General features: G+C 38.0%; 1 protein-coding gene across 2 annotated transcripts in view; it reads left to right on the top strand.

Moving 5' to 3' along the window:
- Window positions 1–19,827, top strand: part of RPS6KA5 (ribosomal protein S6 kinase A5) — an 83,190-nt gene that overhangs the window by 6,587 nt on the left and 56,776 nt on the right. For both annotated transcript variants that reach the window (XM_065685742.1, XM_065685741.1), the window contains exons 3-4: window positions 6,079–6,150; window positions 18,170–18,388. In XM_065685742.1, coding sequence (XP_065541814.1) covers window positions 6,079–6,150; window positions 18,170–18,388 — 291 coding nt within the window. The remainder of the gene's footprint in view (window positions 1–6,078; window positions 6,151–18,169; window positions 18,389–19,827) is intronic.

Consider the following 19,827-nt stretch of genomic DNA (forward strand, 5'->3'; position numbering starts at 1 on the left):
TATACCAGCTTTATTAATTATTATCTTGCCCAATTACATTTTGGGTTTTTTTGACAATGATGTGATGTATAGTGTTACTGCACATTAAGCTTCCAGCTAACCATGGAGGTGCTTCTAGGTTGAATCTTGGTTAACTCATAGTGATGCATCTCACAGTAATGATAAACCTTATAGCAAAATTGCATCTGTAATAGCAAAAGGGCCACTGCCAGTGAATGCAAATGAATCTTAACATGAAGCATTTTCCAGTTCAGACTATTGTAAGTCTGGATTGTTAATCTCTGATGTCTGCAGTTTTATCTTTATTTCAGCTTCTGATGTGTAAATGATAAATTTGGTAGGATAGTTTTCTGCAGCTTCCATCTGTTTTCATAATGGTAATGATAGTGTCCTGTCAAGTTCCCTTCAGCATTTCATGTTTCCAAATTTCTACATAATGTATTCCACTTAGCTGATACTTCAGAGGTCTTTGTCATCTTTGGCTGTGTAAAGTTTTGGCTTCCAGGCCTTCTAGAATGGGATCAGCAGCTTTGTGAGATCTTGAATATTTTATCAGTTCATATGGTTGTCCTCTTAAGCATTTAATATTATAGAGATGAACAGTTGTCACCCCAGTTATTTAGCTGTGATCCTAGGGTTCAGAGTAACACAAATTACATTTTCTCTTCTTTGGTGCGAGTTCAGAACTGTTTGCATGTTTTATTTTGGCTCCAAATTCTTCATTTGACATAAGAAAAATGCAGGTAGTCCTTGAGATTATATGCTTTTTAAATTTCCTTTTAAGTTTGTAAGATAGATCCCTGACCTGATTAAACGGTACTCTTGTTCAGTGACATGACAATTACTAGTTTGTGACGTACTGTCATATTTCAAGGACTGGAATGTTTTTCAGTTCCCTTCACAAATAGTTCTCAGTTGCTGTAACCATTTACAATCAAAGCATAACTTTATATATACCAGAAAATTAGTATAACATTTTAGATGCATTTTCTTCAGTGTCTAGCAACAGTTGTGTAGTTTCTGTTAGAGGGTGGCTTTGTGTTTGTCTCCTGTCGTTGTCATCACCCTGCCCCCCTTCCCCAAAGGAATGTGCCAGTTTTGCTTAATTTCAAGGAAAAACACCTACTCCTCACTCTGAGTAAGGGATAAGCTCAAGTTTGTGTTCATATGACTTTGAAAACAGCATCTATATTTTGTTGAAGTAACTTAAAATAGTAAGTTAGTGGAGATGGGCCATTCTCTGAAGTAATGGGTTAGAATGAAATTAATGTTACCAGGCACAGGACGCCTAGTAGTTTGAAATACTGCAGAATGTCCACTGTCCTGTTTTCCTTCTTTCTCTGTTCTCCTTTAAGTTATTTGAGGTTCATTGTTCTGCCCAATAAGACAGCAGAACTGGTTTGATGTTGCAGAGAATGGTAGTCAAGTTACAGCTTTCAGGCAGAGCTTGTCTTTGAGGGTTGCTTGATCTAGTTCAGTAGAGGAAACTCTAGTTGTTCTTGTCTGCTTCAAAAACCTGTATGCGATGGAGTCCAGAAACAGAGGACACAGCACATCTTAATAGCACATCTTAATTTGAAAACAGCCACTGTTGAAAAGTACAATTAAAAGCAAATAGAGTAATTGCACAGCATCAGCTTCCACAGTTCTTAGTTCACAGCTGGCCATCTCAAAGTTCAGATACAGTGCAGGCAACAGTCACGTCTCTTATGTCATCTGGAGATCCTCCATCAAGCAGAAATACTTTGTTCTGGTTTCCAGAGTTAAGCAGGCTGTCCTGCTTCCAAGGGGCTGAGAACAGCAACACTTATCTTCATGCACTGGTGTCTCTGCATGTGAGGGTTTGTCTTTGCAGTGGGAATATTTCTAGGTATTTGCTTCCTGTTTTGCCTTTTTTTTTTTTTTTTTTTTCTGTAGTGGAATAGTTCCACCATTTCCTCTTTGTTTTTATGGATGCTGTGATGTCTTGGCCATCCCCTTCAGTCTTTGGGTTTGGGTTGATCAGTTGTGTGTCGCTGTTGCCCTCACCTGCATACTCCTTACTGTGTTGGTCCAGTGCTGATTGCTATGAATTAGAGTAGAACATGAGTAAGTAGAAACTTTTTCTAATTGTGCATCTCTGCAGTTAACGTGTTTCCTAGAGGGTCCCATCACCTTACTGTTTGGTTTTTTTTTTCCATGATGTACCACCATCCTTTATACTGCTGTGTCATTTATAGCTTCAGATTGTTTGTGGAATAACTCTTGTCCTGCTGACTTGGGCAGTACTTTCCTCCTGTCCAAGCTTAGTTCCCTTTGTTGGTACTCTTCAGCTTATGTATCAACAGACTTAGGAAAAAAAAGGGGCATGAAGAAGTACAGTTTCTGTTTTCAAAATTACTTTCCTTGTGCTCAATTCTTTATTTAAGACCTTTCCCAAAGCTGCTGTTTCTGAGTGTCATCTTTGTGTACACTGAAATGTTGTTATACTATTTGCTAAAAGTATTTCTGGCTAGATGACGGAGTATAGACCCTGTTGCATTCTTGACAGATAGGTTGCCTTCATGCAGGTTGCACAGGCAGTTTGTGATCAGGTTCTGATCACAGTCCCTTCACTCTTCTGTCCGCACAATCTTTTAAAGCCTCTCTAACTTGGAACAATTGTCTTAGAATTGCAGAAATCATTTCTTGCGAAAGGTCCTCTGGCAGTGGTCATTTGGGTTTTGGGGAGTGACTGGTGAATAAACTGATCTTTGGGATTTATGCTTCTGAAAGCTAGTTGAAGGAAATGTTGGCATGACAACTGTAATTCTGGAGGAACTGCATCTCCTCTCGGCTACAATGTCAGAAAGTGCTGCACCTGGTTTCAGCAGATGAAGACAAAGAACTACTCTAGCAGTGTCATTGGAAAGCACATGGCACAGCACAAGGTCTACAGCTACAGGGCATACTTCAGAGATGGACTGAATGCAGAACTCAGGCTGTGGAGCAAGCCATTGCCACTCATGGCAACGTCGGGAAAAGCACTTTAAAGGAATTGTTAATCTCTTCTTGTAGCTCTGATTTTTTTTTTGTTTGTTTGTTTGTTTTTTACCCTACTTCTTGCTTTATAAGGAGTAATTCTGAGAGTTTGTAAAATGTCCTGTCATACCTCTGTGTATTATGCTATGCAGCACTTTTTAGCTATCTGGTCTGTGTGATGGATTTTTCCTCAGTATAATGCAAAAAGAATGAAGTGGGGTGTATTTTATAGTGTTTATATGCTGATTTGTGATGTAGTTTCTCCTTTTACTACAAAAATAATATTAAAATAACCTTGAAGACTTTTTTTTTTTTAATAAGGTAGTTAAACATCCTAAATGGAAGTAAAAATAGCATTAACTGGATAGTGCAAAATTATAGTTCACATTGAAACAAGTTCATAAAATTCAAACGAGGTATCACTCAGCTTTTCACTGTGTAACCTCATAAAAATGAGAGAGGTTTTACTAATGTTATTGAATGCAGAATACAAGTTAAATTGGGTTTGTGGTACAATTTAGATTAATGGATTAGGTTTAGGACTTGATATCTCTTTAGGATTATAGCCAGCACTACAAATCTTCAGTGTGTTAATGGAGACACAGTGTTTCTCTGTGTTCCACTCCCTCAATCTTCCTATTCAGTGCCAAGAATATGGCAGGATTAAATGACTGTTTTGCTTTTTAGAAGGGTGTTCAAATGAAAAGCCTTCTGCTGACAGCTCGTAAAGGATGTGAGATGGTAAAACCTTTCTGTAGTACTCCATAACAGAAGATGGAAATCAGTGATTTCTCAGTGAAAGATTTCTTCCTACTCTGAGTTCAGCACCTACTCAGCTAATATCCAGAGAAGTTCTATGTCCTGGATCTTTTCAGTGGCATCCACTGCTTCATTAAAACTGTGGACACTCTAGTCTGGTCTCTTTAGGTAGTCTCTGACTCATGCTGTCCTTGGCAGGAAGGACACAGTTTTGAAACTGTATACATTCAGTACCATTCTCAGTACTTGTTAAGAAGAGTAATATGTAATACTAAGTTGCTTCAAGACAGACTGCTTTCTGACTCTGACAGGACATACTGTAATTACAGACACTGACTTAGTCTAGATTTGTTTTACCTGCTATTAATCCTTTCTTGGCATATGAGTACATCTTCCTTACTGCTGACTTCAGCAAGGACTGTGATGTAGCACTAGCAACAGTAATTGTTCTGTTTGCAGTGAAAATGGTACGTCAAGCTTTAGTTCAACTTGTATGCTGCATACTGCCTCGTTGAATGGTTAATGATTCTGGTACTGTCTTGCCTAGTACAAGTTATTAAAATGGAACTGATCACAAAAAATCATTGTCCTGTACTTCTGTTTGTACAAGAAAAAATCCTGAAAGCTCTCTTAGACATTTTAATCTCCCAGAAATTTGAAATGGTTTCTCTGTGCTTATACCAAGTTTGGTTAATGCCTTTTAAAGATGAATGGCAAGAATCGAAAATAATATTTTAGATGAGATTTCATCAGCGCCTTACATGAGAGCACTAATGTTCGCCTTTCCTAATTAGATGCATTTTGTATATGTGTGCAGATTCTTAGGATTGTTGGAATAAGCCACCAATTTGTTTTTTTTATTTATTTAGTGTTTTGATTTTTTTTTTATACTTTTATATCCTTTGCAGAGAGATGTCCTTCTGAAGCTTTAAGTTTCTGTTTGTTTGAGTTGTTGAGTTACTGCAGTTCTGTGAATGGAGGCTGACTATACATTTTGGTAATTCAGAAAGCGCACTGTCTTGATAAAGTTTCTTAGAAATGTCAAACCCACGAGAATTTCTGTTGAACGGAGTAAGCTAATTTCAGCATCTCCTGTCAAAGAGCTTTCCTTTTTTGGTTAAGACATCATTGTATTTTAAATCTGTGGTGCTGCTACTGAAAGCTTTTTCGCATTTTCCTAAGACTCTTTTTTTTCTCTCCCCTCCCCCCCCCCCCCCCCCCCGCCTTTAGACGTACAGTGTAGCTTGAAGTTGTTCTTTGTGAGGCATTCTTTTAGCAACCATGCCCGCTTATGCAGCTTCTGCTGCTTGATGCTGAATCTGTAATTATGCTAGAAAAACTGCTTATGTAGCTGCTCAATAAAGTGGATCAGGGAGCTGAGCTTGGTTAAGAGTAATCAAACCTGGTTACTTTTTTACCTTACTGCTTTTAACCTGGGTCGTTTCAATGAGCAGCTTTGCTGAATGGCCTGCAGTCATATGAATGCAAATGAGTGGATAATGTTATGATAGGAATGAAAGATGGAAAAAAAACAGGGACTGCTTAAGGCTTTCTTTTAGCAGCTTATAAAAGGAAAAAAACCCCCAAACCAAACCAAACCCAACCAACCAACAAATAACAAACCTACCCCCCCTGCCAATCCACTTTAAAAAAGGGGCTCTTAACTTCCCTGCTTGTAAAAAGTGTCTATTAGACAAAAAAAAAAAAAAAACAAAAAAAAAAACCCCACAACAAAAACAACAACTCAGTCTCAGTGCTGTAGATTTGTATAAACATAGAACCTCCTCCTCCTAAACTCCCCAACAAATGGAACAACTTTGTAGCAGGTTATATTTTAGCAAATGTCTTCGTTATGTAAACTCAAGATCTTTCCTATTCAGTGTTAAATGCATAAACAGTTATTGGAGCTCTGCTTATGTCATCTCAAGCACCGTATCATTCTGTAACATGGGAGTATTCAGGGTGCTAGGACTAAGGGATGACCAGATTGTTGTCTATAACTATGTGATTAGAGATTTCAGACAAGGCGAAGCTAGACTCTTCAGAGGTGTCTAGTGTTGGGACAGTGTATACAAGTTAGATGGGCTTCAGTGGTTATTCTGTGATTTTAAGACGTCCAGGATCATTGATGGCAGCAAGAAAATTGTTCTCCCTTGCTTTTTAAGTTAAAAGAATAAAGAATGCAACTGAATGTCCTTTTACTGCTGCATATTTTGTTCATCTACTAACTTGTCGCTGAGGCTTCAGTAGTGTGTCAGAACGATGTTTTGCTGTACTGTGTATCTAACAGTTTGTTTGTTTTTTTTTTTTGTCCTTCAGCAAATTTGACAGGCCATGCAGAGAAAGTTGGCATTGAAAACTTTGAACTCCTGAAAGTTCTTGGAACAGGGGGTAAGGTGCACTCTTTGTCTAAGTTGAATGTTTGAAGTATTACTCTAAAATACAATTTTGTTTTCTAGCTGAGGTTTTGGTAATTGAAACATTATTTAGGAAGATATATCACTTTTGTATTGCTTAGCATAATTTTCTTCACTTTTTCTCCTCATAAATATTGTTTAAATTGCAGGTAATATGTTCTAGTTTACAGCCCTTTTTGAATATATGCTTAAAAAAAGGAAAATAAGTGGCTTGAGATTTGTGACAGTTTAATACAGTTTGTGAAAAATCTGATCTTACTTAAGGCATGGTTTTGGTAATTTCATTAAATTTTAAGACTATGGAGAAAAACAATAATGTTAATATATTATTGAATAAGATGTTTGACTCTTTTAACTGTATGTTTCAGAGTTGGTGATGGCTTGGCTAGTCTTTTTCTGTTGTATTCAAATCCCAGTAATTTTTTAGATGGAAAATGTTCACAGTTGTACTACAGATTTCAGCACAATGTTGGGGCTTTGTACAATGTTGTAGGATTGTTGACTGTAACTAACAAAAACGCTTTGTTTCCCCTTTGTTAAAGGGATGCATGCACAGGCCTGTACACAGACCCAGAGTAATGGCTTTTATTCTTCTTTGTGTATTTATGGGTTCTTATAGTCAGTATTAACATCAGATGCAGTGTTGAGTAGATAGGGATAATCACAAGGGTGGACTATCATCAAGGTCTGTAGGAGTTTTAAGTTAGTTTATAATACTAATTTTTGGGTGTTACCAGCCATTAGCTGGTAGAGAGACTAAAATTGTGTAACCTGCTGCATCACTGAAAAGAGCTAAGGGTTTTGATTTTCACATTTAGCTGTCATACGGATTCTTTCTTAAATTCATTAAGCTATTAAGTCACCTGAGAGTATATTTTTCTGTTTCTGAAGTAATTTTAAAAAAACTTGAATTTTAATGGTCTTAGACTCAACCCTTGCTGTTGTATTTTAGTAGTTAGGGCCAGAGGTGAGGACACTTTAATATTCATAGGTAGAAGCAGCTGTTAAGAAGTGTGACCACTCCTTGGTCTAAGTGGGGCTGCCAAAAATGAAATAAATTTTGTATTTATGTGAGGATTTCTTTCTCTTCTGCTGACAGAAACATTGTCCAAATATTTAATTATACGTGTGTGTTCGTGTGTGTGTGTGTGTAAAAACCAGTCCCACACCTGAACTTCTCCCTTTTCCTTACCACTGCTGTTAGTCTGAGATCACTTTGATATTATAGCTGCTGCATTCAGAATAGAGTGTAAGTTTTGGTGGTTTCATAAGTGTCAGTCTTCAAGTTCAGACTAGTAGTAGCCTGACCTCCTTTTAGTGTCTAGGCACTACCTTTGAAATACCCCTTTAGCTGTTGTTAGGCTGCTGTCTGTCATTCATTGCTGCCTTCCACACCCTCTCTTCATGAACAGATTAGCCAAATTTCTCTTGGCCTGGGGTATTCATAATCATAGCATGTAGTCCCTAAGCTCATAGTGCAAAGCTATTCTATCCACTCAGGTTAACAGGGCAATTTTTGGGTGACCGCTTTCAGAAAAGGCTACTGCAATGGCTTGACAATGAATGTTACCAGTGTATGGTGTGTGTAAGTGAAAAAGCTGAGGAAGCATACCTGTCTGTCCACATCCTGCTCTACTAGTCATGTTGCTCAAAAACATCTATCTTAGTAGACAGAACTATTTGAAGAATTCACTAGAATATTCCTTCAGACTTGAGGAACCCAAGGACACCTTGGGTATCCTGGAATGGCCTTTGTAGAAAGAATAGTTATTTTTTATGGTGTGTTTTTTTTTGTTTTGTTTTGTTGTGGTTTTGGTTTTTTTTTTTGTTTTTTTTTTTTTTTTTTGTTAAGGAAATGCTAGTTGCACTTTTTTTAATACATAATTTCAAACAGCCTGAGGTTCTTGCTTTGGAAATCTAGACCATCAGAGCCGTCAAGAAGCTTTGTTCAGTCCTAAGAGTATCACAGGTAAGACTAGTGCACTAGGTGTGTCAAAGGTTGTTGATTTCCAATTGCTGGATGGCATTAAATGCAAGTGACCTGATCAGAATGGAAGTTCTGTTTGCTTTTGAGGAAGTGGCCATCTGTGAATTGCCAGTGTTTGCAATAGCATGAAATTACTGAAAACAGAACTGGAATTAACTTGAAGAGGTCCTCTAATTGCTTGGCCAAAGACAGTCAGTTATATCTGCATCATCCCTGGCAACGATTAATTCTTAAAAGACTCCAGTAGTAGCGATTCTGCAGCCTTCCTAGATGTTTCTGCTAAGGACTTTTAATTTCCAAGCTTGAGAAGCATTCTGGGGATATCAGCATGTAAACCCCCCCCTCATTCTTGCAAGAAGTTTGTGAAAGAATGGTATTTCACAATAGAATATAACTGTGTTAAGGCATTTCTTGTTGTTACTGAACCACAGAGAACTAGTACAAATTGACTCTTCATGCTGTTAGTTTAATAACGTACAAACACCTTTGTAAAAACTTTGTTTTTAGGAAGTTCTATAACTACCTGGCCTATGCCAAGAGTTGTTGTGCAAGCACTCACTCTGAAATATAGAAAAACAACTTGCGTGTTGTACCTGCTGCATGTGAAAAGTCTGGGGCTATACATTCAATTATTTAGCTATTTTATGGGCTCTTATGGTTTTTTTTCTGTATAATGTACCTTGTTGTTTTCCTCACAGCTTTCACAGCAGAGAGATTATTTTTCAAAAACTTCATGAGACTCTAACCACCTGTTTGCATGCAAACTTTACTATGAGGTCTTAAGTGTGTTGTCATGAGTTGTGGGACCCTGTTTAGGCCTGCAACATCTTGCACTCATACTTGAATTGAGGTTGAGAAGTGAGTATGACAACTCTGACTTCTAAGTTCTTTGTACCAGAATATATGTTTACTTGAGGGAATGAGAAGAATCACGATAACTATAATCACAATGAAGTAAGTCATAAATATTTGGAATCACAAGCCGTTACTGTGGGCTTGTCTTAAATGATACTCTACAAAAGTAAGGCCTCATTTAGAACTAGTACTCTGTACAAAACTACTTGTCTGCGCTTCAGTTGTCCTCCGGCTTGCTCTCTCAAAAAATGAGGGAAAGGCTTAGAAGATATTTGCCTGTGTTCATGATAAGTAAGAGTCTGAATTCGCTTGTAGTTTTTATTTGGTTAGAATAAGAAAGGAGGATATTTGGTGTTAAAAGAATCATAGAATCGTGGAATAGTTAGGGTTGGAAAGGACCTCAAGATCATCTAGTTCCAACCCCCCCGCTATGGGCAGGGACACCTCACACTAAACCATGTCATCCAAGGCTCTGTCCAGCCTGGCCTTGAACACTGCCAGGGATGGAGCATTCACAGCTTCCCTGAGCAACCCATTCCCGTGCCTCACAACCCTTACAGTAAAGAACTTCCTCCTTATATCCAGTCTAAAGTTCCCCTGTTTAAGTTTTAACCCGTTACCTACCCCTTGTCCTGTCACTCCAGTCCCTGACGAAGAGTCCCTCCCCAGCATTCTTATAAGCCCCCTTCAGATACTGGAAGGCTGCTGTGAGGTCTCCACGCAGCCTTCTCTTCTCCAGGCTGAACAGCCCCAACTTTCTCAGCCTGTCTTCGTATGAGAAGTGCTCCAGCCCCGTGATCATCCTCATGGCCCTCCTCTGGACTTGTTCCAACAGTTCCATGTCCTTTTTATGTTGAGGACACCAGAACTGCACACAATACTCCAGGTGAGGTCTCACAAGAGCAGAGCAGAGGGGCAGGATCGCTTCCTTTGACCTACTGGTCATGCTCCTTTTGATGCAGCCCAGGATCCGGTTGGCTTTCTGGGCTGCAAACGCACACTGCTGGCTCATGTTCATTTTCTCCTCGACAAACGCCTGCAAGTCCTTCTCTACAGGGCTGCTCTGAATCTCTTCTCTGCCCAACCTGTAGCTGTTCCTGGGATTGCTCTGACCTTGCCCTAGGACCTTGTAGGACCTTGCCCTTGGCATGGTTAAACTTCATAAGGTTGGCATCAGCCCACCTCACAAGCGTGTCAAGGTCCCTCTGGATGGCATTCCTTCCCTCCAGCATATCAACAGCTTGGTGTCATCGGCAAACTTGCTGAGGGCGCACTCAATCCCACCTTCCATGTCACCGACAAAGATGTTGAACAAGACTGGTCCCAACACCGATCCCCCAGGGACACCTCCCGTTACTGGTCTCCAGCCGGACGTGGAGCCATTGACCACAATTCTTTGCGTGCGGCCATCCACCCAGTTCTTTATCCACTGAGTGGTTCACCTATCAAATTGATGTCTCTCCAATTTGGAGACAAGGGTGTCGTTTGGGACAGTGTCGAACGCTTTGCACAAGTGCAGGTAGATGACATCAACTGCTCTACCCCTGTCCATCAGTTCCATAGCCCCATCATAGAAGGCCACCAAATTGGTCAGGCAGGATTTCCCCTTAGTGAAGCCATACTGGCTGTCACCAAGCACCTTGTTGTTTTTCATGTGCCTTAGCATGCCTTCCAGGAGAATGTGCTCCAAGATTTTGCCAGGCACAGATGTGAGACTGACTGGCCTGTAGTTCCCTGGGTCTTCCATTTTCCCCTTCTTGAAAATGGGGGTTATATTTCCCTTTTTCCAGTCGTCGGGAACTTCACGTGATTGCCATGATTTTTCAAATATGACGAACAATGTCTTTGCAACTTTATTCATCAGCCAAACTGAATATCATAGTGAACACATTCCTCTTTTGACCTGAGTCTCACAGGAAAAGACAAGGAAGCAAAAATCTAAGTTAGTAGCCTTTTAATCTGATTTGGATCCTTTTATGTTGCATAAAGAGCTAATAATGTAATAAACTTCCTCATTGAAGCAATCAGTAACACTTTACGTCAGTAAAACAAAATACATGACAATATGCTACTGTTACTAAAGCTATCCATAATGTACTTGTTGCTCTTGGAGTGAGTTATTGCTTACTTGACATCTCTGACTTGCACATGTTCTACTCAGTATATGCTTTCTGAAATTCTAATCTCTTCTTGTTTTCATCTAAGTCACTTTCTCCTGCTGTTACTGTATAGCCTGCCAATTTGGAATTTTCATATTTCCTGTCCACTGAATCCATGTTTCCCTCCAATCTAGTTTAAGCTTTTTTTTTTTTTTCCTGTGACATGGAAAACTAGTGTCTATTCTGTAGAATAAGGATACTTACAGCAAAATAATCTAGTTGCTTCCCAAAGTCATGAAGGGAGCAAGAGAAGGTGGCTGTTTTGGTTTATTCATGCCTACTTGGCTTATTAGCTTTATTGTTTGGAAATGTGTTTTTAAAATAAAAGTTGTGAATGTAGAGTGCATTCTGGGTCATGCATTTTTCTGCATATAAATTATTCTTTTTCTACTCAACTGTTGCTTCGTCTGATTTTAATAAATGCTGCTTTTGTTCAGTCTTTCAACTGTGCTTAAGAAGAGCTGCTACAAGTGGTTCTGGAGCATGTGCCCTAGTAAGCTGGTCTACTGCTTGAACTCCAGTCCACTCATGAAGATAAAAAATAATTAGAAACAAGAACAGTATCTTTTACATGATGTTTTGGGATTAAGCAGTTATGTATGAAGGATATTCTTTGTATATGTGGAAGATATGTAGAATGTAAAGGACTCTTCTATCATTGTGAAGCAGAATTCACCAAGCGTTGGATTGTTCACTCACTAATAGGGAACGTGAGCTGGGTTTAGACCGTCGTGAGACAGGTTAGTTTTACCCTACTGATGATGTGTTGTTGCAATAGTAATCCTGCTCAGTAAGAGAGGAATCACAGGTTCAGACCCCTGGTGTGTGCTCTTGGCTGAGGAGCAACTGGTGCGAGGCTACCGTCTGTGGGCTTACGACTGAACGCCTCTAAGTCAGAATCACACCTTGACGCTTGATGTTGTGCTCTTGCGTCGTTGGTCGCTTGAGATTATCCCCTGCATTCTGAACAACACTGTCATTACCTGGCTCAAAGCCCTTCCTGAATCTTTGTTAGTGAAGACACGCCTTCCTCACAGGAGAAGGAAAACTGTTTTCAAACCCGGGCAGATGGAGCTCGTCTAGCCTTGTAAGGTCTTCCATCTAAGAGAAGGATGCTCTTATAAAACCTATGACCTGAGGACTTTGCTGTTACTGTCCTAGCTAGCTAGGCCATGGCAATCAAACCTCAGGTGTAAAGGGTGGGGCCAGTTCCGCGCATGCTGCCCTCACCTAAAAAATCCACTGTGCAGGCTGGAAGGGTTTACCCTCACTTGTCTGTATGGACAAGCGAGGGTTGAAAGGCAAGTGACAAGGTGCATGGGAAGCTGCAGAACCAACCTTGCATGTTGGCGGACCAGGGCATGGGTCGCTCGTGATTGCCCAGGAGATGTCAGTCCTGGTTGGACACTTCCTGACTGGTTGGAAAAAAGGCAGCTTAGGCAGTTTTACATATCCCACTTGCCCTTGGTCATCATGCTTGTAGTAAGCGTGGGTAAAGCCCTTCCCAAATCTTCATTCGCGAAGTCAAGCCATCATCATCATCAATTCATAAGAAGGGAAGAAAATTGGTAGGATGAATGTCAGATTTAAGTAATCAGCTCAAGATCTTGTTATACAAGAAGGTGTAATGAAGTTCCATCTGAGGTCAGAAAGTATTCTCTTTTTTTTTTTTTTTGTTGTTGTTTTGTTTGTTTGTTTTTGTTTTTTATATAGAATCATAGAATAGTTAGGGTTGGAAAGGACCTTGAGATCATGAAGTTCCAATCCCCCTGCCATGGGCAGGGACACCCCTCACTAAACCATGTCACCCAAGGCTCTGTCCAACCTGGCCTTGAATTAAGACTGTGAAATTAGGTTACTTCTTTCAAAGCATCTCAAAGAAAATGGAAAATATTCCATCATAAAAGGAAAAGAAAGAAGTGAGGTTACTGTGATCAGGAGAGTGAGCCAACATTAGGGAGTCTCTAAAAATAATTATTTGATCTTTGTTAAGCTTTTTGCTTGTCTTTTTTTGTTTTTAGCTGCTAGAGCTATCTGCCTTTCTGACTTTGCCACATCCCAAATTTCAATTCCTACGGACAAATATATGCACAATGAGAGTTCTGCATCTAAATTTTTTTGGAAGATTAAATCTAAAGACTACTCTAACAATAAAAAGTGAAAATAGGTCATTTGGCATATATATTGTTAGAATTCAGTGAAATTTATTCAAATCTCTAAATGTTTTGTATCTGAGACATTTCTTTGTCGTCTCATGATGACTCTTACTGTCAGTGTAAGTAATATAAGAAAGGAATGTAGCTTATGGTAACACTTGAAAACATTGCTTTTAAACTGTCTGTATGCAAATGTCAAGTTTTAATGTACTTAGAAGTCTGCATAACCCATCCTGTGTGAAATAAACAGTAAGAATTGCTTGACTTTTTCTCTGCAAGAATTAACTGGCATGATGCAGTGGCTTAATGTACTTGCATTTATACAGAAAGAATAAAGCAGCAAATAATACTTTTTATTTTTAATTCATTGTCTTTCAGCAAGTGTGTACTTTACAATATTATAATGACTTGCTGAATTGTTACTTATGATGGTGTGTACTGCCATGTGTATTCATGAAAAAGGCAGAAGTGAAAATTTTAACCTACAATTATGTTTTTCTGCTTCGCAAATTAAGTGGAAATTTGGTAAAAATAGCTGGTATGAAATCTCTTATTCATCTTAAGACCCAATATCTATATCAGGCTGCAACTACTAATTTCTTTTTCTCAAACGTTTAATTTTATATTAATTGTCCTAATAAACTGCAAGGTCAGTCTAACTTAGTTTGTGTGTGTTTATAATACATATTATATATATATAATACATAAAACTATATAGACTTTTAGTTCTTTCATCATTTAAAGTATTCTTAATTTTGGGGGTGCATATTTGGGGGCTCTGTATGTATGTTACTTTAGGGGGGATATATTGCTGGCTAAATATTTCTGCCTTTGAAGTGCTTGAGATGTGCACGAGATATTATGAGAATGAACATTGAAATGTGGCTTCTTCAGGAAAGCTTTCTTAATTTCCCAAATAAGATTATCAGGCAAGTGTGTTCTTGCAGTTAGCCTATGTACCTTCTCCTTGATGCCACTCCAATGAATTGCTTTTGCAGTGTTGTCTTTTAAGTAGATTTTTCGTGGTGTTATCGGAGATACGTTCCTGGTGTTGAATGTATCATGAGTCATTTGATTAAAATAGTGCTACTTAAGATTTATTCTCATCAAAACTGCTGAGAATCATCATCATTCTGTCAGTCCTTTTCAGATAGCTGAAGAAACAAGTTGTACCGTGGTAAAGTTCTATGTTGGAAATTCTTTTATGGTAACACTAGTATAGTTTCTAAAGTTTTCCTTACAGCTATGACACTTTGCAGGTAATTTTCTCCTATGCTGTACGTAAAGGTCTAGTAGGTTCTGTTAATATACTGCTAGTGTTTTGCCATTCAATATGCATTATTGTATGTTTTTATTAAGTATGATTAAAGATACAGGGGACCTACAAGAATGCTGAAGAGTGACCCTTCATCATGGACTGCAGCTGTAGAACAAGTAGCAGCCCAGGCTGGAAGTCAAAACACAGAGCTTGCACCAGTTACTAAGAAGGAACAAAACGGCTCCTGGTAAACCCAGGACAGGTTTAAAATTAAACAGGGGAAGTTTAGGTTAGATATAAGGAAGTTCTTTGCTGTAGTGGTGGTGAGGTACTGATTTTCTGGATCTAACATTCCTGATAAAACTATTGTTTCCTGGGAACCCAAGGAAACTTCTGTTTAATGTGCTTTAATGAACTTTTCAGAGAGGCACAAGGAAGTTCAGCTGAACATTAGCGAAAACTAGGACTGCTCCCATAAGCAGTTGAGAAATGCAAGCTAAGGTCAATCTCCACGCTGGTTTTGTTGCATGATTGTAGAACGCAGAAGCATTATGTGCATTTTTTTTTTTTGAGAAGTAAAAGATGTAAAAAGTACTTTTAATACCAGTGCTCTCAGTAGTAGGGGTCTGGTTTTCAGATGCTAAAAATAATTTAACATTCAATATTGAAAAAATAGGTGAATAATATTAAAAATGTGTATGTGCATAACAGTATTACTGTGGTCACAATACTATGGTCTGTACAACCTTGATTCAGATCACTTGTGTCTGTACATTGTGACAGGATATATATATATAGCCCATGCCTGTTTTACTTAAGTAAAAAAATCTTTTTACATCTATGTGGCTATCCATTTCTTGATGACCAGCTGGTGAGCACTGAATCTGACTTAGATACACTTCAGATGTCCTAACTACAATTTAAGTTGGGGAATGTGATCTAATACTGAACATCTTGAAAAAGATTGTCCCGGGTATCTCCAATTTGCCTGCCAAAATAGACAGATATGTTTACACTAACCTGTCCTGACTCTGTTTGCCATTCTGGAGAGGTTTGTTGTGAAAAATTTTTTGCAAGCTCATATTGAGAATAACGAGTTCTGTCAAGAAGGCAAGCATGATACCTTAGGGGGTGATGAGTCAGGTAAAGAACTTCTTAAAAAGAGTTGTTTATTATATGAGCAGTATCACTTTTGTATATTGAATGAAACAGAACTTTGTTGTAAGAAGAAAGTCCGTGTCATTTGATGATTTATAACTCTATTACCTGTCTGGAAAAAAATGGACAGGATCTAGAGTTCCACCCAGTTCTTACTTGAAGCAGTGTATGCTGCAGCATTTTTAAAGACCAACTAAATTTGTGTGTCTCATGTCAGGACAGTATACCTTATCTGGTGTATTTACAGTTTCGAGAAGAGTGAGCATTGGTTTGAGAAAGTAGTGTGAAGATAATTATAGGGATGGAACAAAACACTTGGCTGGTTGTTTTTTGTCTCACATGATGGCTTAAGGAGACCCTTCAAAATGCGGAGAGGCATACAACGGTGTTTTCCATAGTGAACTTGTAGCAGCCTGCAGTTTGGGGTCTGCCTGAGCCAGAGATTCTCGTTTATGTTTAGCAATTCTTGGTGTACTTTCCTCTCCCTCAAGGATTTGTATAATCATTTTGAACTCATCTAGGTTTTTGACATCGGCAGCATAATGGAAGAGTTGTTCCACAGCTTAACCACCGTTTATTTGTGTGTTTTGGGCATTTCTTAATCTCTATACCTGGTGATTTAGTTTAGGTATTTTATTTCTAGAAATATTTAAAAACTGTTCTTCACTTACCTTCATACCATTTTTGATTCTTAACTGTTTAGCATATTCTTAAATACTCTTTATTTTCCAGGCTAAATAAAAAGTCTTAAGCGTGCTTAGTTCTCTTCATAATTAGAAGAATTCTTTTATCTTTGTCTGTATTTTTTTAAAAGTTCTTCTGTACTATTTTTATGACTGGGGGGGCAGAGCTAGGGAAAGAGGAGACGAGACCAAAAAAGTGTGCGTCGTTCAAGATAATGAGCACACAAAAGTTTCATACCAGAGCATAAGGGATTTCTAGTTTTGTGTTGAAGGTTTGGAAGTCAGTACGTTTTGTGTCATTTTTCCCCTTCAATACTTTTCTGAAGTTTTAATATTCTCTTTGCTTTTTTTTTGGATTACCGCTGGTGTTTTCTCATAGGGTAAAGTCTATTTATATGGTAGTTATCTATTTGGTAACTCTGTTTTCTTCTTATTATTTTTTCTCAGTTATACCTCTGTGCACAACTAATTATTATACTTCATATGGATTACTCCTTTACCTATTTGGAATTTTATCTGACACTTTATTTTTCAGCTTCTGAATATTTTGATACTGTGGTACAGTTTTCAGCAGTCAGCTTTGTTTTCTGTTGCAGTGGATGAATAACTAAACCAAGAAAATCAGCTTCCTCACTATTCATATATGACTGAATCATTCTTGTGGTGACCTCCTTTCACCAAAAAACCTGGATATTTTTTTTTTAACCTTTTGGGATTTATTTTTTTTTTTTTCTGCTAATATAGCTCTTCATAAGAAGACCCTCTTCTTTGCAGCCATGACTATTTAGTGGTTAAGACCCTTTGGTAAGGGAACCTAAGTATCTTGGAAATCTAAATAAGTCAACCATATCATTGTTCCTTCCTCTTGATTCCTTTGAGTGATTATTAATAGAAATAATCGTTATTATATGCAAAAGTAACATTTTTTTCATGTAGTATCCTGTTTGTGTATCTACTAATTCTAACCTTTATTGTTTGTACAGGTTTCCCTAGCTGAGGTACCAAATCTACTTGTGTACAATTCCCAGGAACCCTTTTTTATAAAGAAACCCCAACCAAACAGTCCATGTTTGTCATTTAGTACTCCAGTATGGAGAGTATTTTTAGCCCAATATGTAAACTGAACATATAGATTCAATAATTGAAAACTCTGGGAAGACTATCTTGTAGTTCTGGTGACTATTCTTTTTACTGCTTGGGTTTAGAAAACTTTCTTTTTGGGATAACTCCTCCAGGATATGCTCGTTTAAGTTCAGTGTCTGAGCCTCAGAAAATTCCTGTGTTCTAAATACATTGGCTTTTCTCTGGGTTTTTTGAACTTCAGTGCTGTAAAGCCAGTAATGAAAGAATGTAAGTTGTGCAAATATGAACAGACTGTTTTGAGGACAAAAAACATAGCATCTCTCTAACTCCACACTTTTCTTAAATTCTATGTATGGGAGTTTTAGGTTATTGCAAAGGAAGCTTTTTAGATGTTTTTTCAATCCTGAAACGCTGATTGTTTTTTTCATACTCTTGCTGTGTTCAGTTACTAAGCTTATTTGGTTGAAGTTTTGCTCAGAAAATGTCAGTCTGAAACAAAAAGTGTGTTCTGAAAGATTTTAGCCTGAATGGGTACTGTGAGTAATGCTTAAAAGTGAGTATTTGAAAATAATAATTATATCAACCAGACCTGTGGATATGAGTAGGTGACTGTTTTTGTTTGTTTTGTTTCTTTCTCCCTACTTTTTCTTTAAGCCTATGGAAAAGTGTTCCTAGTAAGGAAAGTAAGTGGCCATGATGCTGGAAAGCTGTATGCGATGAAAGTACTGAAGAAAGCAACAATAGTTCAAAAAGCCAAAACAACTGAACACACAAGGACAGAACGACAAGTGCTGGAGCACATTAGGCAATCACCATTTCTGGTCACTTTACATTATGCCTTCCAGACAGATACAAAGCTTCATCTCATTTTAGGTGAGTAGTTTGCAGGATTTAAGTCTTATGTTAATTGAAATAAATCCCAAAACAACAACAACAAAAAAAAACAAACCAAACAAACCCTGCACTTTTATCTCCTTAATATTTTGTGGGGTTTTTTTTCATGTGGTCTTAAGTACTGTGTGTTTGGAGATTGCATGAGAGACTATAGGAAGTAAAATACTGTTAATCTGCAACAGTGTCTGTGTCTGTGGTTTTCCTGTTTGAACTTCAGTGTGCTACTTTGACTTAGGGTGGGTGGAAGTATTATCAGTGATTTACATGCATTAAAAAAAAAAATGTATAGGACCATAAGTACTTGAATCAGAAAAGTGTTTTCTTGAACTTGACTACAAGAAGAAATTTTTATTTGTACTTTCTAAACCATTATTATATGCCGCCTAAGTTTTAGTTTACAGATTTTTAGACAAACTGCTACCGTGAATGAAAATGTTCTTAATCTGTATGAGTACGGGCATTAAAGTGAGTTACTTTATTTTTTCTGCATGTTGCTTTTGTGTATGTGGCACAGAGGTTATTAGTAAGGTGGGATGACCAAACATGACTTTGTTACCAGGATTAGCTGGTAGGAAAAAAGTAAGGAGTATTTAAGCAGCAGAAAGCCTTCAAACATACTGCACATTTCACTCTAAACCCGTGTTGTATATCGTCCTTACTGTGATCAATGTTTTTGAAATGTTGTCATCTGTCTGAGAGGACAGGACTATTTATCACTATGCTAACCAGTAGTATGCCATTTGAACACTGAAATGCTGCATTCTTAAAGACTGTCTGAGGCAGTTCTTTTCTTCTGAACAAACATGGGCAATGCCAGTTAGAGATGAGTGTGCTTTTTTCTGGTCAAATTCCATACAACACTGTAATCTACGGCTTGTCAGTGTGGCTTCCTGCTGTAAAATGGTGGTGAAAATACTTGTATTGTGGGTCAGTTTGTTTTATACATTGTGATACTTCGTTTTGGCAAGTTCTACTAGTAACTTTTGTAAATCTGCATTTACATAATGAGCTATTGGATGGCAAGCCTTATTAGAACATTCTTTATTCTGTTTCTATCCTTACTATTTGCTTTCCATTTTGATGTGAAGAACCACATCAGTTTGTGTAGCATTTCAAGGCTGGCAGAAGACTTATCAGGAATTTTGCTAGGGTTTTCAACTAAGATATAACTTCCATATGTGCATGTGTCGCTATTCCCTACCACTATCCTTTTTTAGGACAGTAATGTTTTGGGGAAAGAGGCTGAGATTAGAGAGTTGTATTCCTTTTGCTTTATTCCCCAGTTAACGTTGCTTTCGAAGAGTCCTATCTTTTTCAGGAAGATGAAGGATTTTTCCTGGTAATGAGGAACATTTTTCCAGCTCCTGGAGTTAAGAGTATTAAAATCAACTCTTAACCTTACTGCTTCAAGAAGCATT

This window comes from Lathamus discolor, chromosome 6 (assembly GCF_037157495.1).
Source record: "Lathamus discolor isolate bLatDis1 chromosome 6, bLatDis1.hap1, whole genome shotgun sequence".
Classification (NCBI taxonomy): domain Eukaryota; kingdom Metazoa; phylum Chordata; class Aves; order Psittaciformes; family Psittacidae; genus Lathamus; species Lathamus discolor.